At 44.2% G+C, this 26376-nt stretch overlaps 1 protein-coding gene across 1 annotated transcript in view; it reads right to left on the minus strand.

Annotated features, from left to right (window-relative positions):
* LOC139662310 (RNA-binding motif, single-stranded-interacting protein 3-like) overlaps positions 1-26121 on the minus strand; it is a 38756-nt gene extending 12635 nt beyond the window's left edge. The window contains exons 1-6 of the mRNA XM_071540968.1: positions 26112-26121; positions 25794-25900; positions 18563-18606; positions 16046-16142; positions 13146-13196; positions 935-1045 (exon numbers count right to left, since the gene is read on the minus strand). Coding sequence (XP_071397069.1) covers positions 935-1045; positions 13146-13196; positions 16046-16142; positions 18563-18606; positions 25794-25900; positions 26112-26121 — 420 coding nt within the window. The remainder of the gene's footprint in view (positions 1-934; positions 1046-13145; positions 13197-16045; positions 16143-18562; positions 18607-25793; positions 25901-26111) is intronic.
* Between the last annotated feature and the right edge of the window lie 255 nt (positions 26122-26376).

The following is a 26376-nucleotide window of genomic DNA, read 5'->3' on the forward strand; positions in this document are numbered from 1 at the left end:
AGGGGGCAGTGACTGTGTGTGTGTGTGTGTGTGTGTGCATGTGCGTGTATAATAAGGAAGACTGATGAAGTGATAGATTTGATGTGTGATTTAGTGGGTGAGCAAGAGACAGAAAGTGTGAGAGAGAGGGAGAGAGAAAGCGAGTGAGGAAGAGAGAGAGGGAGAGAGACAGAGAGAACAGAAAGCCGGCTTGTCACACTGTTAAGCTTAGCAGGAAATCTGTTTAATGTGGAAGATCAGGGAGGAAATATGCTCTCTTAATATCTGGCGGTGAATGCATGCAGTGTAAAGCAAATGATACGGCAGCTCCACGGCACGGTGCATGTGGAGACGGACTGGGAAGGTTTAGTTTTCTTGAAAGGAAATGTAAAATCCATCCCGTATTCAATGTGTACTTTGTTTTGAACTAAATGGACCAAGTTCCCAAATACAGAGGCCACCTGGATTCGTGTCGTCTGGTCCTCCTGGCCCATACCAGGATGAAATGGCCACCTGTCGTTTCTCTTTTTCAACCTCTGCTTCTCTGTAGACTTTTAGATGTTTTGCATTGCTGGAGTATTGTAGAGTATCTCTTATCCAAAGCACTGTACAGTACTATGGCTGCATACACTTCTAGCATCCATGGCTCCAGAGGGAATCCAGCTCCTAATCCTGGCAGTGTTTATACCATGCTCTACCCACTGAGCTACACAGGACCACAAGCCCTGTCTAGACAGAGACATAGTTTGGCTTGTTTATGGGTGTGTGTGTGTTTTTGTGTTTTTGCTCGTGTGTGCGAACCGTACAAATTTAGGTGCGTATGCAAGCGTGCAAACAAACGTCATGTCTGTGCGAGTTGATGCCAGCTTCCGCACGTGCATGTCTGTTGTGTGTGTGTGTGTATGTGTGTGTGTGTGTGTGTGGTCCAGCCCGGCCTTAGTCTTAGAGTACTCACACTTCCTGTAGTGCCCAGGGACAGATGGTTCATCTGCTGGGTGAGAGGGCCCATCATGCTGGCAGGCTGCATGGACATAGTGTGGTCCATGGCTGGCGTGATCACTGCACCCTGGAGGGAGGAGGGGGGAGGAGAGAGAGAGAGGGAGGGGAGAGAGAGAGAGAGAGAGAGGAGAGAGAGGGAGGGAGAGGGAGGATAGAGAGGATGAGGGAGAGGGTGAGATAAAGGGAGGAGCAGAATAAAGCGAGAGGATAGAGACAGTGTGAAGGTGGGAGGAGGGGGTGCGAGGGAGTTAGGGAGAAGAAGGGTGTGTGTGTGGGGGTGTGTGTGTGTGGGTGGAGGAGGGATTAAAGTGGGGGGGGGGACAGGAAGGAGAGGGAAGAGGGGAGAACAAGTAAGCAAGCAGGGGAGCCCGAGACGAGAGAGGAGACGAAAGCCCGGAAGGAGAACAAGGAGGGTGTGGAGATTACAAACAGTAAGAGATGGAATAGTCAAAAAGATAAGAGAAATGACAGAGAGAGAGAGAGAGAGAGAGAGAGAGAGAGAGAGAGAGAGAGAGAGAGAGAGAGAGAGAAAGAGAAAGGAGGAGTGCAGGCAGGGGTAAAGTGAGGACAAGGGAGCCAGAGAAGAAGAAGAAGGGAGGGTGGGGACACCGTCAATAAACAGTAAGAGAACAAAGTGACATTTTCAAGATCAATACACACTATTGTCTATGGTCCATCAAAGTGGTCAATATCTGCTGCTGATGTATCAACAATATGAGTTTGTGCGGTTCATTGATTGCTGAGAGTGGATGCCTTCTCTCCCTCTCTCTCCCTCTCTCTCCCTCTCTCTCTCCCTCTCTTTCACTCACTCACTTGCGATCTTCCCCTCCTGGTATAAATGTGCTGCATGTTTTCCCTAACGGGCGGATGAGAACGCTAGAAGCTTCTTTTTTCACGGTGCAGTGGAACATGAGGGAAAGTGATGAAACCATTGTTGCTCTTTCATCCCTTGTCATGATAGCTCCATTTCCCCAGAACTGAAGCCTCGGGAGGAACACGCTCAAAACCAAGCCCCTCTTCCTCTGCTAGGCTCGGCTAGCAGACTGACAGTGTCTGCATGTGTGTGTGTGTGTGTGTGTGTGTGTGTGTGTATGAGTGTGCAAGCTAATGTGTATGTTTTTCTCTGCGGTTGTATACGTGAGGTAGACGCTGACAGTATGTGTGTGCGTGCGTGTGTGCATGTGAGTGTGTGTGAGTGTGTGTGTGCGTGCACAGGCGCACCCCACTGGTGACTCTGTGTGGGCCTATTGGAGAACAAACTGTGCAGACACAGCCTGTCAGAATCGCTCTGCTTGTCTTCTCCCTGCATTCACAACACACTTGGCTAACTCCCTCTCTCTCCCTCCGCCCCCCCCCCCCCCCCCCCCCCACTCTCTCTCTCTCTCTCCTCCCTCCTTCTCTCCCCTCTCCCTCCCCCTCTCCCGCTCGATATGCGAGCTTCATCCGCTCCTTCCCGGAGTTTCACCTCCACATGAACAAGAAGGAACTGAGTGGGAATGGAGGGAAGGGGGTGGGTGGGGTGGGGGTGGGGGGGGTGGGGGGTAGGGTGGGCGGCAATAGGCAGGCGAGTGGCGAGATGAAAAGAGAGAAGAAAGAGAAAGGGGGGAGATGAAAGAAAAGAGAGAGGGGAAATGAGGGGAGAGAGAGACAGAGATTGCGCGAGGACAGGAGAGGAGATGATTAAGGAGAGAGAGTGGTGGAGGTCACGAGGAAGACGGGAGGAGTGAGGAGGAGAGCGGCGGAGAGAGACGAGAAGAGAGCGGGAGGAGACAGAGCGAGAGAAGAGAGAGAGATAGGAAGGCGGAGAGACGCACAGAGGCAGAGAAGAGAGAGAAAGAGATAGAAAACGAGGGGGCGAGGAAGAAAGAGGGAAGAGAAAGAGAAGAGCGAGAGGGAAGCAGCAGGAGCTGTGGGCTACCTGTTACTGATTCAGCCTCTGACAATGCCTTTATAATGGGAAAGGGAGAGCAACGGAAAGGCTTAATTCACAGACGTGTCAGGGAGAGTTAAGCCGATTTGTGATTTCGATTTTCTGTGTTTGTGAGACTGAGTGTCTGTGAGAGAGGGGGTTTTAGTGTGTGTGTGTGCATGTGTGTGTGTGTGCGCGTGTGTGTCTGTCTGTCTGTCCACGGACTGAGTAGAGGAGAAAGAAAATGAAAAAGAGACTGACGCAAATAGACAATATATGTGTGTGTTTGTGCACATGTGAGTGTGTGTGAGAGCAAGAGAGAGATAATGGATACTCCATTTAGGAGTATCTGTTACAAATGTATGGGATGATGTTCACAGATCTGCTTGATGAATGCACATGTTTTGATGTGTTTGTGCGTCTACATGCTAATGCGTGTGTGCCTGTGTGCGCATGTGTGTGTGTTTGTGAAAAACCCATCTTGCTAAATATGGTATTGATCCTGTTCTAGACAGGAGACAGATGATATCAGCCCCCTGGTTGTTAAATGCATTGATATACACTCAACAACTTGAGGCAATGTACAGTAAATGAGAAATCTTCTAAAGAAATTCCAAAGAATTACAGCCAGCAGTGTTTTTTAATCACTGCTCATTATAACCAACCATTTTGCTCATCTCTATTGCTGCTGCAGGTTATAATATCCAATATTATTGCCTATCCACTATGTTGCTGCTAAACGTTGCTCATGTATCATTGCCTTCCGGCGTTGGTAATGCCCTCAGACAGAGAGAAAATAGCCTTAGGCCACATTTAAATCCTAGTGTGCCAAAAAGCGAGACAAACCTATTCTCACCTTGTGCCACGCAGTAACATTTAATTGCTTTAATTTAAAAGACAAGCTGAAAACAACATGCTTCCAGTAGAGATGTGAATGTTGGTAAAAAAAAAAGTGAAAATAAGAATGCATTGTTTTATGGAAACCAATGTACTGCAGTGTTCCTGTGCTGTTTGGTTCACACATAACCACTAAAAGCCAGGTAAGGAATAAGAAGGAATATGTCCTTTGCATGAGCCATGAAAGTGTTTAAAATGAATGTGCATTTTGACAGGTATAGATGTGTGAAGAGTGAAAAAAAAAGCTGCTTTCATTCCATACAGGACTAAAGAGGCACATTAAAAGCCTCAAGAAACGTCAAACAATGACCGAGGCTACATCCCTGCTCCTTTCACGCAAAACAAAGCATCGCTTGTGTCGTCTACATGAAAGAGGAACCTCACTCGACTCGACACATTCCTCACTGTACTTGACAGTTAGTTTCTCCATGTAAGGCTCTGTGGTTAGGATACTGCCGGTGTGTGTGTACGTTAGTGTGCGCGTGTGTGCGTGTGTGTTTGTGAGGTTGCGGGTGCATGTGAGTGTGTGTGTGAAAGAGAGTGCGTTTGTGCTCATTGCCGCATACTTGCAGTGGTGCTCCAGCACATAAAAAACTAGGGCTTGGTGCTTTAAAGCCTTAGCGTTGCATAGATATGCCTTCACCTCCAGCGAGACACGCATGCACATACACACACACACACACACACACACACACACACACACACACACACACACACACACACACACACACTAGACCTGTTCATTATTGGTCTGGAAAGCCTGGCGTTATAGCAGAACATCTGCTGATGATTGACTGGTAACTATATACAGTGCAGAAGGCCATGGGCCCCTAAGACTATAGGCTTGCCCACCTTTGGGGTAGATACTGAAGGTAATGAAACTATATCCATAGAAACCACAAAGAAACCACAGAAAAAGTTATTGGATATGGAATGTTGCATAACTGAGTGAGACTGTAGAAAGTGTGTGTGTGTGTCTTTGTCTTGGCAAGCATCATATGTGTCTGTATTTATGAATCCCTATGTGTTTGCATGTATGTTTATGTGCTCAAGCAAGCGTTCCTATGTACCTGGTTCTGTGTTTGTTTGCGCGGGTCTCTGTATGGGAGCTTCACAGTAGCCACATACCACTTTGCGTGCAACTTCCTCGACTACGACCAGAGTTTCCAGAGGCCCTCAGGCACCTTTCTAGTCTGGTAAGCCCAGAAAAGGGAGCCAGCATCCTGGGTCTATCACCCTAATCCGCAGCACGAATCCCTCCTTGGGGCAAACAGACTTCCAGGGCCGCCCTAGCATTACCAACACAGTCTGTCTACAAGACACAACGTGCCATGGACTAAGCCAGGAAGCTGAGCTGCTCCTTTTACCCAACAGACAGACTGAAGGAGCAGAGGAGTAGTGGCGCACACTGATGAATAGCAATGAATGAAGCCCAACACCTCACAAGCTGACACCGATGCAGATAGCGGCTTTTCCCGGGCCTCCCCCATCGCGCTGATATCTGAAATCTCATTTTTTTAGAGGGTTTTGAAAGCTTAAGTGCAAACATCTGAGGAACAGAGGGGAAAAGGGGGATCCTCACTGTATCGCTATGAAAATGAAGCAGTTGAGGGCCACAACAGTGTGTGTCGGCAGATTAGCAGGTGGAGCATATATTGATGAAGGATACCTCACCACCAGCCCAGATGTGTATTTATGCTTATTCGTGCACCACAGTGAAATCGGGAGGAGGACGGATCGGTCTCCTTCTGTTCATTCATTTGTTTGTCTGTTCATCTATCTGTCCATCCATCATGTGCCATATTTCAGATGATTGGATTACGATGAATTTGAACTTGAGGAAATGATTAATCTTACCACTGCGTTTTTGGCATTTTCAAAATTATATCGATTGGTCCGAGGTGGGCGCTACAATTACATGGTGACACATTTGTTAATGACTGGCTGTGAGGAAAACTGCATAATTCGTGGGATATGACATGTTTACTGTTGTTTTGCTGTGTGAGTCGGTGTGTGTGTGTGTGTGTGTGTGATCCAAAACTTTAATGTCATCATCAGTATTATGACATGTCTGAGACAGTCTAATATGAGCAAAATGCAAAGGTAGGAGGCCTCTCTGTTGTCATGGTAATGAGGTTATTCAAACAAAACAACCAACAAGGGCTCATTGAGGAAGCCACGGAATCTGTGTGGGATTTGTGTGTGTGTGTGTGCATGTGTGAGAGTGCGTGTGTGTATGTGTGTGTGCGTGTGTGTGTGTGTGAGAAAGAGAGAGAGGATAAGGCTGCTAGATGAAGCATGTAACAGTATTTGTCATGTCTTCATGGGAGGTCCAGTCCTCTGCTCGCTCGAACTACACTCGTTTATCAACCGTCCTCTGGCTTTCTCCATAGACAAATGGATCATTTCACAGAGAAGAATCTCTCCACAATATTCCATTTACAACAGCGAAAATGATTAGAAATGCAACTCCAAAACACAGCAAGCTAATAAAGCTTGTCCATCAAACAAAATCAACTTCAGTCTCAAAATGTGTTTTTCCAACTCTCGCAAAATTTTCAAGGTAATATCCAAAACCTCATAGTGAAAATGCAACTGCTCAATCTCTCTGTCAGTCATCCCGTGGCACCGCAACAATATCTCTCTTATATGAATGAAACTTTAACCCTGAACAGACGATTTTTTGCTGGCACCGGCACAGTAACTGCAGTTGTACTCTGAAAGGGCAGGAGAAAAAACGAAGGGAGAGAGGGAGAGAAAGAGAGAGAGAGAGAGAGAAAGAGAGAGAAGGAGAGATGTCGACTCAGAAGGAGTGAAATTGAGATAGGGAGGGAGGGATGGAGTGAGACAGAGAGAGAGAGAGAGGGAGAAAAAGAGAAAGAAAGAGAGAGGGAGAGATGTAGAGAAAGAAGGGTTTAGATAGTGAGGAAGGGAGAGAGAGGGAGAGGGAGAGAGAGAGAGAGAGAGAGAGAGAGAGAGAGAGAGAGCAGTCGGATCAACTCAAGGACGACTGTAGCCCCGTCTCAAATTCTGCCTCGCCAGTAGAATTCATGAGACCAACATAATGTTCCCCTCCTGAATCTGCGGCGCGTTCTTAATGTCAAGCGGGGAGATGGGTATCACACAGTGCACCGATTCACCGCCATCCGATGAGGGCAGATAGTTATGGTTCAATTCTAAGAGGCCCAGGGAGCGTCTATTCAAAGTCAGAGCCAGGGAAAACTGGCCGGGGTACAATGGAGAGGAATTCAATAATTCACCTACAGTATGTATGGGCCAGTCCGCTCCAGCAAGTACACACTTGAAGCACATATAGTGCATATCAAGGCAATGGAAAATACTATCTGGGGATGGATAAGTCATGGGGAAAGACAGCAGCGCTGCGCTTGGCTGGCTTTGCAGTTACTCCAGCACTGTTTGGCAGCGTGAAGTGAATATGAGTCTGTGTGTGTGTGTGTGTGTGTGTGTGTCTGGTGATTTGTGTGTGTGATTGATCATTTGTATGTAAGTGACTGTATGTGTGTGAGTTTTCTCTCTCTAAGTACAAGGTCTGCTGGCTGATGTACCGTCGGCAAAAGAACAGAACACAAAAGGCAAGCAGACATACTGTACTGGCATCCCACATCTAACTGGCACACAGCACAGCTTTAGACAGTCAGAGAGAGAGAGAGAGAGAAAGAGAGACATGAGGAAAGACAAGCGATAAACAGAGAACGAAGGAAGAGAGGAGGGCCTGGGCGAACAAGCTGAAGCCTCATTTAGCTGGCCGATTTAAAAAAAAGCTGTCACTTTCTATCAGGTTTCACACCGAGTGCATCTTGCCCGTGTATCGAGGATAAACACGTTTTGAAAACTGTTCTTTCCTCACTCCGTCTCTCTTTCTCGCTCCCGCTCTCTCCCGCTCGCCGCTAACAAAGAGCCGGCTCCTCTGAGGGAAAGGAGCGGTCCGGCTTCGTATGGATGGGCTTGTCAAACTTAATCTGGTGAGATAAACACAAACACCTCAGCCAATGCTGTACACGCTGCAACGCTTTCTGTCTGCTGTGTAATAAGCAACCTCTGAGTCAAGTCGCTCTCACTTCTCTTAACTCCAACACTCTAACACACAGTTTCCCTTACTGCTTTATCTACTCTATTCTATTCTACTTTGTTTAACATTCTTTTTATTGGGTTCTAAGTGACATGGGGGGGAAACAATATACACTAAAACACTCCACAGGCCCTTTCCATCTATTTTACAAACAAGCTAAATTTGTGCTGAAGAGCGTACCTTAACCTCTCTAAGGTCAGAAGATCAATTATTAGGGAGTTCCTTAACCCAATGGAAGAGGGTTCATCACCCACCCACTTAATCACAATTGTCTTCCTAACAAGCATTAATAGGGGATGAATCATTTCTTTATGCTCAAATAGAGAGCAAGATATAACTCCAAGTAAGCAAAAAGAGTAGACTGACATTCACCTGCATTTTGCCTTTCCTTATGTTTATTACAGACCGATATTGTAGAAGACAATATGACAATGTTTTCCAAAGTGTGATTTGCTGTTACACAATTTCAAAGATGCCAGAATGTCACCAGTCTGCCTCATGTAGCCTAATATAGAATTTGGATCTGAAATTCTTTGGGTCTTTATGACACAAGAAGTGTTTCTCTGAAGGATGACAAATATTGGCAAAGTCTAGACAAGTGTTGCCTTTTACAAGCACATAATGTCTTATCTGTAGGTCTTTGAAGAAGTCCCTGACTGGAAGGCAATACTGTTCTCAGACTTTGTCAAAGGACTTAAACTCCCTTGTCAAATAAATTGTACAGACTTTTGAATTCAGGTCCTAAAATAACAACCCAATTTATCAACAGGAAGATCAGGGTTATTCTATTCTATTCTTACAATTACTAACTGTAATGCTAACTGAATAAAGGGACTAATAGCATTGCTATTGCTATTGTAGTTTGCAGTTTGTAGTTTATCCTCATGGCCCTTGTATCTATTCTATTCTATTTCATTCTATTCTATTTATATCTATTCTTCACAGCAGATTCCCAGTCTGACTGGCTAGCTGTGACCTCTTCCCCTTCCATGCTCAGCCGCCTCCATATTGCCTGGGCACCAGGAGCGCCATCGCACAATGCTCCATTGGTTTAACACGCGACACACGGCGAGAGCCGCCAAACTGCAGCACAATCAATTGGTTTAATGCTTTGAGTAGCCCCCCGAGCTCTTGAAGCTAGCACGCTTGGCTAATTTGATGTGTTTCATTGGGCTGGCGGCAGGCTGTGTGTGTGTGTGTGTGTGTGTGTGTGTGTGTGTGTGTGTGTGTGTGTGTGCGTAAGGGAGGTCTACTGTGTATATAGCTGGTAGTGGATATGACTGTGGGTCATAAAAGGAGACAGATTGGTAGCTGTGATCCACTGACGGCTGTGACAGCTGGGGTTAGCGCCTAGCAGCCGCTTGGTGACAGAGAGAGCCACTGGAACACAATGGGGACGGGGCCATGGGGACTGATATGGCCACATGGCTACTGTTGGCATGGAGACCTGATGGGATGTACACCACAGTACAATGTGGCTACTGGCTAGACTGCCAATGGCTCCAAGAGGCCTCATGACATAAGGCTGGGAGATGGATGGCTGTCAGACGGCCGTATGGGCTGGTTGGGAATAACCAGTAAGGACCACACATATGGTGAAACATAACACATACAGTGCACACAAACATGTATTAAGCAAACATGACCAGTTACACAAACATACAAGATGAGACCATGTACATTCTATCTGCACGCTGACAGGCTAACCATAACAGCACAGAGGCTGAATAAAATGGTATCTAGGTTTAAATAAACACTTAGTAAGGCATGCACGCACACACACATGCAGATGTACCTATGCAGAAACGCACACACACACACACACACACACACACACACACACACACACACACACACACACACACACACACACAAGTGCTTGTGCTGACAGAGAGTATTGTACATGCTGAACAGTTAGACTCATGCTGCTGTCTACCACCCACGACATCTTCGCTCTCACAACAGGCAGACAGCAGCAGCAGCAGCAAAAATAGTTAGCTAGTTAGTGAGCCGGCTTTAATCCTCTGTGAAAAAATCTGTCACCGGGGACGTGCAGCCCTAACTGGGAAGGTAGTTACAGCTGGAAAGGGGGAGTTGGGTGGGTAAGCTGCTGGAGGAGAGGACAGCTGGACAGAGGGGGATGTGAGGGGGGGTGGGGGGTTGGAAGAGGGTGCAGTGTGTGTGTCTGCCTGGCTGGTGGCCTGCTGTGGCCAGATTACATGTTCAGTGTCCCTCAGCAGGAGTGGAAGTGAGATGGGTAGGGCTGAGTGGTAATGGCCACAGCAGGGAGCCATGCGGCTGGCTGAGCACTCCTCTGCTGGGTTACTGTAACTGCATCAGCTGAACAGTCCAGCGTTTCACAATCCATTCAGTCACAGAGAGGCAAACAGTTGTCTTTTTGACTCAGGCTAACAATGACATCGCCACCTTCATGGATTGCTTGAGGCAAACACCATTTTCCATTAAATCCAGCATTAAAAAATAGCTCATATCTTAAGTGTTAGTTAACCATTGAAGGCAACATGTAGCAACTGATAATGATAACTCCTGGATAATGTAATAACTTGTAATAACTACCTCAAAATGCATTACAATTGTCCCTCTAAATGGGTCGAAAATATAATACAACCTCTTAATGTAATAATTTCCATCACAATATTAACCAATAATTATTACTTTAAAAGAGATAACATAGGTAACATATTTTTATTGATGATGTAATAATAATATTGACTAATTATGGAACAACTCGACTAATTAAGTTCTTCTTATTTTTACAAGTAGTTACATTATTACATTATTAGTCAAATTATTATTACATCATCAGTTGAAAATATGTCCCTTCCTTCCTTGACATTTACCATGAATGTATTACATGACCAGGTTTTATTATTTTCAATCCATTTAGGGGGGCACTGTATGACATTGTCATAGTTTTTTACATTACATCCAGAAATTATTACATTATTAGCTGCTACAGATCACTAGGCGACATCTGAAGGACCAGCAGTGGGCCCTGAGTCTGAGTAACACTGATACAGAGTTTGTGTTGCACCATTGTACTGAATGTATTGTATTGCATTGGAGCCACAAGACGGTTCCCAAACTTCTTCGCTCATAAATCCTAAAAATGAAGGGATTCCTGCTCACCTGCAAGCATAAATACTGTACATATGCACAATTGTACAGAATGGTGAACTTCCATGCCAGAATGATTTTAACTCTCAGGCCTCGGGCTGCTTGATTCATTTTAGGCTATTTCAATGAAATAATTACTCAAGTATCCCTCAGGGCTACAATGGTTATTTCATGAGAAAATAAAATTAAACAACTAAAATTATACACACAATACAATATTTGCATTAGATATACAATATATATTTTATATGTCTGTGTATATTAGAAATTGATTTATACTGCAATGTGCTGCACTATATTGTATTACATACATTGCACTCAGTACTGTACAGTAGTGCCACAGATCAAATATATGTGACCTGAACTGGCTCCAAAGCTCATTCAGTGACTGAACTGTGAGCTGAGCAGAACAAAGTGCACTGAATTACCTTCAGGAGCCAAACAAAGTCTCAAGCAAACGTTAGAGCCTCTGGCACAATGATTTCAGACCTCTAAGCAACAAAATGAGAACACTTACGGTAAAGCTAGGATCAATTTATGAATCTCGAGCTTCAAAATACGTGCCTACATTTGTCTCTACATTAGTAAGGCTTATCTGAGAATATTGCCAAACAATATGTACCTCACTGAAAACATGGATGGAAGATTGAATATAAAAGCTCAAACCTATTAGAGGCTCTAAAACCACCATCTCTCACACCTTTACTAATGCAGAAGCCCCTGGCTGCAAAGTTTTCACCAACACACTAACAAGTCCAACAGTATTTCAACATGGCTACCTAGTCTATGCATGCACTACCGTTTATACAAAGACACCAGACTCTAAGAAACAGAACTTGTTATTCATTGGGAGATGTCAACAACTTTCCTGCCCAATATATTTTTAAATTGGAATACCGCTCAATTTAAAAAATTATACCCGGTATTCTGTGGTCTCTAGACAATGAGTGGGAAACAAACCATGTGGACCCACAGAGGAATTGTTTGAGTTTTTATGCCCAAATGAACTTTAATCTATGGTAGTGATGTCAGTTCTAAACCAGAAAATGTGACCTATCTCCAGAAAAAAAAAAAACCCTTGGCTGATCTCTTTACCACTTTTCCAATTCATTGTTGAAATACGATTCTTGAAACAATTTGAGTTGCATTGGAAACAAGTTTCTAATATGATTTTACCAATGGAGGAAAGATTAAATTACTCATTAGTATGTATTAGTATATTCTTTGCAGACTACGAGACTCTGGTTGACCTAGAAAAACAATGTTCTGGACTCTGAGTAAATTAATGTACTGCACTCTTCAACCAGGACAACTGAATGCTGTTGGATGCAATGTGACTACCTCAGTCGTACTGTGGCAGACAGCGTTGTTGGTGTACCGAATCTAATTAATATTAATATTTTCCGTGTCTGCTGTCTAGCCTGGTAACCCAGAGCAACAGTCTGCAGCCTCTCTGTATTGTGCTCCGGTCTGGTCTGGTAAATGATGCTGAATCACTGCCTGGCTCATCCAAGACCCATAAACTCCAAACCAAAAAATAAAACAAAATGTGTTTGTATGCTTAGGGAAGATGGAAGCATGTGGTTATCAGAATGAGATAATATGCTTTTATAGAAGTCTGTATGGTAATTGCAGGACAGAAGTGGTCTAATCATTTAGCTATCAGAAGTTTGTATGTGGTTATGTGTGTGTGTGTGTGTGTGTGTGTGTGTGTGTCCGTGTGTGTGTGTGTGTCCGTGTGTGTGTGTGTTTGTGTTTATACCTGTGTATGAGAGAGTGTGTGTGTGTGTTTGCACCCATGGATATGTGTGCGTGTGCACGTGCACGTGCACGTATGCAATAGAGTTGGTTTGACAATTGACCTGCAGCAGAGGAAGAATGTGTGTCTAAAACATTTTTCCAGACAGTCTATTTTTCCAATCATTCATATGGCTCTAAATATATATAGATATAAAAAAAACTCTTCCATGTTGTAAAACATTTTTCAGCAAGGGCTTAAAAAAGGTTCTTTTAATGATTCCCTCCTAAAACCCTTCAACAACGCTGGCCAAACACTACAGAGAGAGTGCAGGCAAACCATGGCTATTTAACTAAGAGTCGGCTGCTATTGCAGGTGAATGGTAGAGTACTTACTGTAGGTTGCATAACGTATTGTTGATGAGGCATCCATGACGTACTCTGGACCTGTGAAAAAAACAAAACAAAAAAAAACAAAAAAAACAAAATATAAAATGTTGCTGTCAAAATAAATCTTCCTGTCTTTGTCAGATCCAAGCAGGATTCAGTATAAAGCAGTGAACACTTGCATAACATGCAAGCCTAATATGTTCAAATATTTAATATGTTCAAATACTCATTGAGTTTGGGGGTTTTGTAGAACTATTGCATTGGTTCTTATGCACCAGATTGGCTAAACCAAACACAGATTAAGTTTTGCCAAAGAATTACAAAGAGATTGGAATGGGCCATCCTTCTCCTGTTTCTCCATTATTACTAGCAGTATGACTTGAGCAAAGAGCCAATAAATTAGAAAAGAAACAGACCCTTCTTCTCTATGGCCTCGTGAGGGTTATTCAGCATAATATTATCCATGCCATTAACAGAGAAAGGAGAAGAAAAAATAGACAAAGATATGTGTATTTACAGACAAAGAGTGAGAAAGACAGAGATGGAGAAACAGTGACAGAGAGAATGATCAAGAGATAGAAGGAATGGATGAACAAACAGAGCTTTTAGATTTGCTGGAAAGGGGAATTAGACAGCTTGTAGCAGACAAACACACAGGCTGGCCATTGATCCTGGTAAAATGATTAGATTAAACAAAGACAAACACAGAATAATCTTCTATGAGAGCAACCAATCCTCTGAGCCAATCCAAACCCATGATTTGGATCCCTACCTAAACAGGCTTGGTATTCTATAACATGAAGCCAAGTCTGTTTGTTTATGCATGGCCGTGTTTGTTCTCCACAGCAAAACAGTAGATAGACAGATAGAGAGCGGGAAAGCTCATTCTTAATCGCTTATCTTTAGCATTTCCCCAGTGACATAAACACTGCCTGTACTGGTTAGTAGAAGAGGCCAGCCCAGATATTGGCATCCCAACACATTTATAAAGCGGCTTTTCATAGAGAGGCTTTGGGCTGGCTTATCATTCTAACAGTTGGTCAGTTGTCATTTTGCAGGCAGGTAACAGCACAGTGTTCATGACCTGAGGAGCTCTCCACCTCTGGCTGAACTTGTGAGCTCGTGCTTCCATTTAAAACAGCCCACCAGCCAATAAGCCAAAAAGCCAGTCAGTCAGGAAAACAGTCAGACACCGAGCCAGTCAACCAGCCGCACACTCAGTCAGCCAGCTGGCCATCCATCCAATCAGCCGTCAAGCCAAACAGCCAGACAGTCAACAGCCAAACATCCAACCAGCCAGCCACACAGTCAAGTCAGCCAATGAGCCAGCCTGCCAGAAAAAAGAGTGAACACTCAGCTAGTGATGCAAAGCAGGCCGGGTTATAACCAGGCCGCGGCTGGCTGGAGGGACCAGCTGAGATCTTGGTAGTGATCTGGTCTGGACTGGCTACTGTCATGTGGATCATCAAAGGGCTTTTTCCAGAACACAAAGCCAATTACCATTCAAGCTTACTGGAGCCAGTCTTAAAGGAACACCAGAACGCTGCTGTTGGCATGGGTCATTTCCACATTTGATAAATCAATACTATCGGAACAGTAGCTCAAATATATCCGCTGAACATAAACCTAAAAGGAGGAATGTAATATAATTTCTATGAGTCTTGAGTCTTTTCATAACAAAGGAAATTGTTTCCATCATAAAAGGAAGCGATTCCTTTTGTCTGGCGTGTATGGCGGCCCGGCTTGTCTTCTCTTTTTCTTTTTCCTCCGTCTCTTTGTACTTGAACAGAAGATGAAGGACTCACCTTCCCGCCGTGACTGGCTGAAGGGCAATATTACAGGAAGCGGCGGCAGAGCTGCCCGATATTGAAACTGTGAGGATTAATATTCCTCAAAAGCCTGGCCATTGTTTTTGATAAATCAATTTGGGAAGCCTTCCGAGAGCGGATTAGAGACGCGCCCTGGCCCACTTTTCTCCCTCCTCCTCCCTCCTCTACCCCCTCCACCCCAGGTACTGGACCAGAGTTTTAATCAAGCGTGCCTCAAAGACGGGCACGGCAACCTTCAGCAACACCCCACACACACACACACACACACACACACACACACACACACACACACACACACACACACACACACACACACACACCTCAGCTAACACCACCACCCATCCTCTTCTCCCTAGTTCTATCTTTCTCTCCGTCTCCGTCCTCCCATCTATCCCTCATCTCTTCTCTCTCGCTCGCTATCCCCCCTCTCTCTTTCTCTGCATACCAAACAGAACCGATGTTAAACGGTGGCGTCGGAGGGAAAGGGCAGAGTGGCGGCGCCTCTCGATGTTTAGAATCGGCGACGGGCGCTGCGTGAAATGTGTGTTGACGGAAAAAGGCTAACGCTCCTGACATCGCACACAGCCAATTTTCACGTTCCTGTTCTGTTCTGTTTCATTATTCCACGGATCACAGCCATGAGGAGTGTGGAAATTCACTTTGGAAGAAGTGATAGTGTGGAAGTAAGTAAAAAAAAAAAAAAAAGCCCCCTTCATTGCGTTAGCAGCTGAGAGAGCACAAAAGAGGTCAGGGAACTGGGAGGGAGGAAAATGTTTGTTTTTCCTAGACACTTTCATTCTTGATGGGTGATTTTCTTTTTTTCTTCCCCTGTCAGCCTTTTTTTTTTTAATCCTTTTTTTTCGTTGCACGTTTTCTGATGCCTGTTGTGTTTGCCGCCAACGAAACAGATGTCATCGAGCACAGCTGGAGCAGCGAAGAAACGATGAGAGAACCCCATGCTGTTTTTTCAGCCCGCCCCCTCTCTTCCATCCCCCCACACAAAGCAAACCCTCCTGCCACACACACACGGGCACACACAGACGGCTATCTCCCATGATGCAGTGCATTATGGCCCACCTGATATGTGGAAACGGGGGAAGCAGCGATGAAGGGCGTGATGGAGGTCTGTGCGATCATGCGGTTGGTGGCGATGCTGTAAGGCGAGGAGTAGAACCTGAGAAAGGAGAGGGAAAGGGAAGAAAGGGAGGAAAGAAAGAGAAAAAACGAGGAGAGGAGGGTGGAGAAAAGAAAAAAGGTAGGGAAGAAAGAGGAATGGAGAAGGTATAATAGACAGAGAACAGAGAGAGGAAAACAGGCCGTCAGACTCTGTGTCCATACAGCACAATCAGCCTGTCAAAATCATAATAAGCATTTCTATAAAATGTTTCTAAATGACAGATTAGTCAGAAATTTCTACTTTGTTTTTATCTTTTCCCCTCCATTTTATTGACAAAAATTGGTTAAACATGAAAAATGAACAAGAACAAGGGACAAGGAACAGATCAATATATGATACATCTACCATAAGAAGAAAAAATTATTAGAAATAATATAATATCTAAATCTAAAAAATAAAATAATAAATATGTATATAGCCTATATTTAATATATGTATGTATATATTAGGGGTTTTAAAAATATTTTGTCTAAATAGTTTAGCAACAATGTGCATTTTTTTTGTCTGAAAGTCTTAAGTATATACAGTATGTATTTTAAGTAATGAATTTCTAATAAAAATATGTCAATATAGTCAGTAATTCCTACTTTATGGCATAATACAGCATAATGTATACATCACCAAACCACATTACTTCAGTATAGCAATGGGGTGTTAACTGAGACTTTGTCTATACAGCCTTGTGATAGAGATTTCTCTGTCTATACACTACCCTATGTTCCTGGATCCTGAACACACACACACACACACACACACACACACACACACAGTGGTTTTATCTCATAGCTTGCTCAAATCACACACTTGGCTATATATTGTGTTTCGCTGGCCGCATAAAAGTTTCATGAAGCGTCTTATAGCATTCTCAATTGAAAAGTCAGGTTTTATCACATCAAATTGAGCTTTGTCATCATATAAAATAGGAGGTTGTCTGTATTTTTTTCCCCCCAGCTTCAAGTATTAAGGTTACACTGTACCGTGCTGGCTGGCTTAGGTAGCACGCTGACTCCAATATCAAGGGAGCTTGGAGAAAACTCAATGCATTTAAAGAAGCCTATTGCCAAGGGTTGAGTTGAGCCGTTGAGAAGCGAGGTGGTCGGCTACGGTACTTTATCTCATTGCTGAAGGTTTATAGCAACCCGAATGTCAGTGCGATCCCCTGGGAGGCTAAGTGGAATGTCCACTAGTCTCTGTCACCTGCGCTGAGGATCATATTACTGGGCTGAGATATTAGAGGAGTAATGTACTGGGCTTGACGACTCAACTTTCAATTTCAACATACAGCATCAGCTCTTTATGTTGCGCATTACATTATATTGTGAAAATCTACTTTGAAATAGAATTCACATGTTTGGATGATGCTGGGAAAACATATGGTGCTGCGGCCCTTTCAGGCCGGATTTCATCTTCCAACCTTTCTCTCTTTGCTGTTCTCTCATGAAAGCATATAATTATCTTTATTCAAATATTAATGCTAATCAGAAAATGAAAATGCAACCATAAATTGCATATATATGCATTATATATGCATAATTTGCATTATAATGAAATTTTAAATTCACTAACCCAATTTGCATTTGAATTTCCATGTACTAGTATGCACATTCTCAGACAAAATGTGAAATGGCATGTCTGTTTCCATTTTCAATTCGATTGCATTTTCATTTTCCAATTTGCATTTACATTTGAATAAAGTTAACTATACACTTCCATATTCTTTGTTAGTTAATTCATGCCATTCCCTGTACGTGGAGCGACAGTACGCCTAGATAAACTTCAGGTAGAACGTAGGATGAGCGAATCATCCCTTTCTTAGCGGTTCTATTCCTTAACACAAATAACCGCAGGATTATAATTTGGCAGATTTGCAGCAAAGCAGGCTTTTACAAGGCGAGCTGTGTGTAATGAGTGACGTTATTCATCCAGTTTTGGGTGAGATTGACTCCGAGTCACTGGGGGATAAGTGGTTTAGGAAGCAGGGAAGCGGGGAGAGAGAGACGCTTCCTGAGGCCAGAGGGAGAGAGAGGGGAGCCTCAATGCTCTCCTTCCTGTCTCAGTACTGTGGGGAAAAATAAAACACGTCGCCGGGTCATTTATTTCCACTGCACCACTTAGTCATGACATAAAGACACAGGAACACAGGAACACAAATATGTACTTGTACAAACACACACACACACACACACACACACACACACACACTAGCTGCCTCAACTCCCCTTTCCCCTCCCTCATCCCTCACCCCACCTACGAAAACTGATCTTTGAAGCCCATATAGATTTCCTTAATCAAAGAGTAACAAAGTGCAGACAGTACATTAATCTACATGTATGACAGTAGTATTGACTCGGGTCCTATGGGCCAATAGATGAGTGTATTAGATGGTGCCAAGGATGGATCGACCACCAGACTCTTACCCGTTCTGCATTGCAGCGGGATCGTATGTTAGCGCCATGCCAGTCTGAAACACAAGAAAACAACAAACATACAGGATTAATCACAAGTTAGGTTGGTTGAATCAGATGGGACAAAAAATACAATAAAAATTTAGTTAGGGTTAGTTACTTTGGCAACCATATTGGATGTAAGTGCTCCTTTAATCTTTCTTGTCTTATCCTCTTTAACATTTACACTTCTTTGTACCTTGTGGTGTTTTCACAATGCCACTTCTGTCGATGTGTTCCTGCACCAATGTCACCCAGACAATTTCTCGTAACTTTATTGTACTTTGTAAATGAAGTGATTTTGATCCTCCTGATTCTTTTTGTCCAAAATTAATTAAATCAAAATCAACTCATTTCAAAATGGAAAAAGTGACAAGAGACAAGCCAATGTGGGACAAAGCACAGTCAATAGGACATAGCGGATTAGTATCGAGGGCATTTCTTTGCATTTCAATCACGTACAATCATGTTTTTATGAATGAGAGGAAATGAAGAAGTGCCCTTTGGAAAAGAAAGGGACTGAGCAGAAAACTGAGTTCTTTGTCTGCTGACAGTGTGTGTGTGCTTGTGTGTTTTTGTGTGTGTGTATGTGTGTATGTGTGTATGTTTATGTGAGGCCCTCCTATGCTCCAGGAGAGAAACCTGCACACCGCAATCCGTCATCTGCATTCCTGAAGGTTCTCTCCCGGAGGAGAGCTAATCCGATTTCTTTTAAAGGGAGGCTGCTGAGGACGGCAGATTTCATCAGCATACACACTCTCTCTTTCTCGCCCATTCCTCTCTCTCTCTCTCTCACTTTGCTGTCTCTCCTTTCTTTCTCCATCATCCTCTCTTCTCTTCCTCTCGTTCCTTACACTTTTCTCTTTCACCCCCTGCCCCTCTCTCTCTCTCTCTCTGTCTCTTTATCTACCCCTCCTCCCCTCTTTTTCTGTACCACTCTTCCCCCCTTGTTCCTCCAGAGGGCTACCTAGAGTGAGCTATCCTGTTAAGGGAATAGAGGCTCAGAGGAGCAGGGGGATCAGTGAGCCTGGACCAGACCCACGAGAGTGAGCAAAAACAGGGAATCTACACCGGATGAATAAGCCCACTGCGACACTGGGGATGTGTGGAAGTGAGTGTGTGTGTGTGTGTGTGTGTGTGTGTGTGTGTGTGGCGGTAGGCCTTTGTTTTTGTACCAATTTGTGTGTGCATGTGTGACTGTGTGTATGTTTGCGTGAGTCTGGGGTCTGTGTAGCCACGTGTGCATGCAAGTATGTGTGGGCCTGTGTGTGTGTGTGTGTGTGTATGCACCTGTGGTTTGGACTGTGTGCAATGCGTCTGCTAAAGTATTTTGTGCACAAGTGATGAATACGACCACCTTGGTATGCTTCGACATGTGTGAGGATGTTTATCCATACACATTACCATATGTAACTCAACACTATGTGTATCCACTGCATACTCCAGCGTGTGTGTGTGTTTCTGTGTGTATAGCCCTCAACCTTTTTCATATCAAGGACCCCCTAATTTAGTCCACATTAGGCCCACAGACCCCCATTTGATGAGATTTTGTCTCTCGGACTCAAATCTAAGAATATTGTTAGATACAATTTTGTCCAGAATTCCACGACTGTATAGTAGGTAGAGAGATAACAGTGAACCTATGATCAAAATCTACATTCTCTAATTGTGTTAACCTCTTGTAAATGAAATAATGGTGAAGTTCGATAATTCATCAATTTGCCCCATGTTGAGAAGCACCGGCCTAGACAGTTGTAAGCAATTCACAACGCAGTGTGATAGACCGTGGCACAGCTAAGCATTTGTACAGCTAGTAAATAAAGGGCTTTTTCTGGGCTGTAAAGGCCTGATGAAGGGAGCAGCATCGGTCCCTCTCTGTGGGTCCATGTGTGTGTGTAAGGGGTCTCTGCGTGTGTATTTATGCCCTCTCTTCTCTCCACATGTTTGATCATGTGTGAGTCTCGCCGCATGCCTGTATTGTGTGTGCGCGTGTGTCGTGTCTCTCCGCATGTTTGTGCGCATGCGAGTGTGTTTGTGTTCACGTGCGCGCTAATAGCCGTGGCAGACATGGCCAGCTGTCTGGTGAGGCTGATAACTCCCCTAAGTGCTGCCCTTGGTTCCATGTGCTGATGAATTCCACAGCAGAGAATCTCCCGGCCGGGGATCCTGCATGGCCAATGACTGATTACTGATGCAGTCGGCTTTTGGCTCTTCCGCAACAGGGGAACGGAAGAGAAAGAGTGTTTGTATATGTGTGTGTGTGTGTGTTCGCATGCACGTGTACACTACCAGTCAAAAGTATGGACACACCTGATTGAATGTACTATGTTTTTCATTCTCTTAAAGCCATTTTGATCTAAAGGCTTATGCTTAAATGCTTGAAATGTGTTTCTTAGACAAATATAAATAGTGACTTTTGATTTGTTTAACACTTTTTTGGTCACTGCCAAATTCCATTTGTGTTATTTCATAGTTCTGATATCTTTACTATTAATCTAAAATGTGGAAAATAGTAAAAACTAAGAAAAATGTGGTGCGTCCAAACTTTTGACTGGAAGTCCGTGGGTCTTTTGGTGAGATGGAGAAATTCTCCAACCGCAGTGTCCGATCCAAAACTAAGAAAAACCCTGACTATGTACAGACTCAGTGAACATGGCTTGGCTGCCACAGACGGACACGGCTTCCAAGGAAGGACTGGTTATGTTCATTCTGCCTGCTAAACGAGGTGGAAACGGAATTACACTTCCTCTCCTCACGCGCTAAATACAATCATTTAAGATAGAATTTCTTCCCAAGGATTATCCAAATATATCAGGAATTCGAAAGCAAGATCACAACCCAAAAATTACCATGCCTCCTTGGAGAATTGCCAAAATGTGGTGTAACGGCAGTCAAATTCATAACAGCTTGCTAAAAAACAAGCACTGGAGATTCAGTTGATGTCTCTTTTTAGTCAATCGTCAATTCAAGCTTATTACAAGTTGTGCAGAATCTTTTTGCATCAATGCCTGTTCATCTGTCTTCTTTGTAAGACAGGTTATATACAGTATAAATGTATATTGTCTTCCTCATGCTTTGTCAATGTAAATGCATTTTACCACGCCAGTAAAGCACCTTTTGAATTGAACTGAATTGACACTGAGTGTGAGATTCTGAGCAACAACGGTAAAAATAAAAAAAAATAGGCACATTTCCGGGGGAAAATGTGAGTATTTTTTGCATGCATTTGTCTGAGTGTGTCTGCATCTGTGTCTGTGTGTGTGTGTGTGTGTGTGTGTGTGCATACATGTGTCTGTGTGACACACGGATCCCGCTGAAGAGGGTCGGGTGAGGACAGCCTATTACGCAGCTGTAAAGGACACCTGTGCTGTACTGTTCTTATACAGGAAAGCCGAGCCAAGCCATCGTCTCTGTGTCCTCACACACACACACACACACACACACACACACACACACACACACACACACACACACACACTGACCCACTCCCTCCTTGTATTTCGCCCTCCATACACAGACACTCTCTCTTTTTCTCCCTCCCTATACACACACACACACACACACGCACACAGACACACAGCAACTCACACACACATACACACACACACGGACATCTGTCAGGCTTTCACACAGAGTGGAGAGCCGGATGTTTTTTTTCATCTACACTCATTCCCCCAGAGTAGGTGCTTGAGAAGTGTGACTTTGAAAGTTTTTGTGTGTAGGAGTGTGTGTTGGTGAAAGGGAGCGAGGAAGTGAGAAAGAGAGTGAGAGAGTGGAGAATGAGCACCCATGGAGCTTTAAAGACGCGCTTGTGTGCGTGTCTGTGTGTGTGTGGGTGTGTGTGTATGTATGTGTTGTGTGTGTGTGTGTGTGTGTGTGTGTGTGTGTGTGTGCAGAAAAAAAATAAAAAAGCGGTGACTAATATGTTGTCAGCATGAGACGGCGAGAGGGAACACTTTCATGACTCCCACTCTGGGTAGTTTACAAGAAAATCTGTCACATATTTCTCAATCCTCACCACCAACCACCCTGCAGCACTCAACCCCTTGTAACTTCTGACTGATCATGCAGTGTGCTCCTCTCTCTCTCTCTAAATGAGTCACTCTCCCTCTCTCTCCCCTTCTCTCTCTCTTTCTCCATATGTTGCTGTGGGATCTGGGCTGACTTCAAACATGAGGAGAGAGCGGGAGAGAGAGAGGGAAAGACAAAATGAGAACTAGAGAATGAGGGAGAGAACGAGAGGGAAAAAGAGCGAGAGAAAGAGTGGAGGGAAGGAGGGAGAGAGACACGGAGGAAGGGAGAGAGTAATAAATGGCGTGGGCTGGCGCTCCCCTTCATCTGCCTGCCAGGGGGGCGGCGGTGAGGAATGGCCTCTCAGCTGATAAACAGACTAACATGTGATGCCTATCTCCCATCTCCCCCTGCCCTGCCTGTAGAGCTGATCAATGACCACATGGACGCACACACACACACACACACACACACACACACACACACACACACACACACACACACACGTTGTCTTACTATACTTGTGAAGACCTTCCACTGACTCGATTCATTCCCTATATCCCCTATCTCCGCCAGAGGGAAAGACAAAATGAGAACTAGAGAATGAGGGTGAAAACAAGAGATGGAGAGAGAGAATGAGAGGGAAAAAGAGCGAGAGGAAGAGTGGAGGGAAGGAGGGAGAGGGACATGGCAGTGGTTCTCAACCCTTTTATGGCTCCTGACCCTTTAAAATGAAGCGATGCCTACTCACGCCAGTTACAGGTGAGCATATGCAGAGTGGTGATCAGTTCAAACAAAGAATGATGTTGTTTTATTGAATTAATTATCAAATGTCAGAGGAGGCCAAGAGGCTGAACTATTACAACAAAGCAAAGATTAGAGAAAAATCTGAAAAAATAGACTTGATAATGAATTTGTGTTCATAGAGATTTGAGTAGAAAGTTATTTTAAGATTAAGGTTAAGGTTTTTTTCCTATCCCATCAATCATCTCGCAACCCCCCAAAATTATTTTGTGGCCCAACACCCAGGTTGAGAACCACTGTCCTAACCTAAACCTAATCCTAATTCTAGCCTGTATCCTAAATCCAAGTCTAGCCTCTTTGAGTGAGGCCGGCTAAAATGACCTGACTCTGAAGGTGTAAAACTCAAACTGGTTCCCACAAAGATAGCAAAACAAATAACACACACACACACACACACACAGGCAAACCACGCACATACACATGCAGACACACACACACACACGCTCCCTTGAACTTGAGCACTTAAACCTCGGCCTCTCAGTCATGCCTTCATGCCTTTACACTGGGTAATGTGAAGCATGGCAGGAGGGAGGGGGCCTGATGGAGGGAAGGAGAGGGGGGATACAGAGGAGAGATGTTGGGTTTCTCTCTCTGAGGCCATGGAGCACGCATCCACCAAGACAAAAACACAAATCACACTGTTAGCCTTCGTGTGTGTGTGTGTGTGTGTGTGCGGTACCACTTTCTGACGGATAGCATCTGATTTAAGTTGCCTTTTCACAAAGATAAAAACACAAATCATGTTAATAGCTTGTGTGTGTATATCTATGCGTGTTTTTGTAGTTGTGTGTGTGTGTGAGAGACATGTGGGAAGCAGTTGTTTTAAGCTCAGGCCAATGGCAGTGTGTAAAAGGTGGAGGACAGAGGGGGCGAAGGATAAATAGAGGCAAAAGGACTGAAAGAGACAATGGAGGATTTTGCTTTTATTCTTATTTCTCCCATCAAGTTGAAGTACACACACACACACACACAAATACATACACACTTGTCTCGCCTTACCTCAAGTCAACTGAGCTGACCCTGTCAATGTGTGGGGCTGTGAGGGGATGTAGCAATGTGATTTAGGTTAAACACGCTTCACTGGCTTATAGGTGTTAGGGCTGCTGAACACGTGATAGACAGACACACACGCACACACACACGCACACACACACACACACACACACACACACACACACACACACACACACTTACCCCCCCACCTACAGCCCCCCACCTCAACACACACACAGACACACAGAGAGCATGTGTTTTCTGAAGGACAAACATTTCATCTCTCTCTCCCCTACCTTGCCGTTTCAGCACAACTGTCAACCCCACTGAATGTGTGTGTGTGTGTGTGTGTGTGTGTGTGTGTGTGTGTCTCCTTGCACATGTGCTTACATTTATTCTCTTCTATATAGTCCAGGCTGAAAAACTCCTCTATCTGTCCTTCCTGGTATAGCTGGTAGGTAGCCCATGAGCAGACTTTAACCTTCTATGTGTCTTCACATGTTGCTGATGAATACGTTACCATAGCGCTGTATCCAATTTCAGGTTTCCCAGCATTTTGATGAATGACGGGAATATACGTGTTCAGTGAGGCGTTTGCCTTGAGATGCAATTTACCTGACAGCGCCTATACATCCGGGGGCAGTTTGATCGATACCTCAGCCATTTTTTTCTTTTTTAACAGCTCCATACCTTAGAGTAAATAAAAATGACAGGCTGCGATGGTTTACATAAAGCCAGATGTTGGAGCCAACTTCTCAAGGGGCCTTGTGAGCAGGGAGGCCCGTTATTAGAAATGCCATTACCTCAGAGGTAAAGGCCTTGCTATGAACGTCACCATGCAGGAATGGAAAGGGCTGCGTTTAACGGCGTTAACTGACTTTTTTGGGGGGGTTGTTTTCGCCATGTCTGGTTCCCCTGGTTATGTGAATTAATATGTGTTGAATAAACAAAGGAATACAGTTTTAAAACGTTATTACTGAGAATTTATGGTATACATGTATATTTAAAAAATCAACTGAGTTCATGTGGCATTTTGGTGTTGTCAAGTGAAAACTGTGTTTTCACTATTTCTATTTTTAGGTTGACAGCTATGCAGTTTTTGAGTTTATCTAATTGGTTTTGAAAAGGTTGTAGAATTTAAAACCTGAACATTACAAAAAGTTTGATTTGCATAACTAGTTATAGGGCCAGTCTGGTAAAGGTGTCACATTGTCAGCCAAGAAAGTAAGCTAGCTACTATCCTCAAAAAGTAGCTTACTTTGTTTTAATGTCTATATTTTTCAATTGAGGATTATTTTATTTTGGACCAAGACTTGTTATATGTTGTATAAATTCAGCTGACTGCTTGTAGGACATGTGGAGTGCGGATGGCAGCTGCATGGGTGTGGCATCTTACCTCGCCTTCTCTGTGCCACGGCCTCCCGTTCTGGGGATACTTGCTCTGGCTCTGGCGTTTCTTCTGCCCTCCGTCGGCAAATTTGCACAGCAAAGGCTCCGTGGGGGCTGCAGAGGGAGAGAGAGAGAGGACAAAAACATGTTAAGAGGACTGCAACCAGTGACCCTTCAGAAGGACATGAGCCCTTTTGAAGTGTGTCACCTTTCTCTTTTTTTTTACCGCTGCATCTCTCTTTCCCTCCCTCCTCCTTCCTCTCTCCCCTCCCATGGAGTTCCTTGAGAAATTCCCAGACCGTCGGTGTTGGCAAGCCCTTCCTACCCCAGCCCATGCTGGCAGCCCATGAAAGAGAATTGCAGGGTATTGTTGAAATAATAATCAGAGTAATCGCTCTCGTAAATAGCTCTGAGATGGTAATGCAGGACCGCTCTGTCAGCCAAAGCTCATTTCTAGAAGGCGTGCCCGTTCCCAAAGTATAATCCCTCCATGTTTTACTTTAACAGCCATTTTCCCTTTGACTTTGGATTTTTATGCCTTTTTCCACTCCGCAACCATCAGTGCGAATGTCTCACTGGGTTGTGTTGTT

This window comes from Centroberyx affinis, unplaced genomic scaffold, assembly GCF_046629955.1.
Source record: "Centroberyx affinis isolate AG114_WGS23_722 - 3 ecotype Tasmania unplaced genomic scaffold, CSIRO-AGI_Caff_v1 ptg003755l_1, whole genome shotgun sequence".
NCBI lineage: Eukaryota > Metazoa > Chordata > Actinopteri > Beryciformes > Berycidae > Centroberyx > Centroberyx affinis.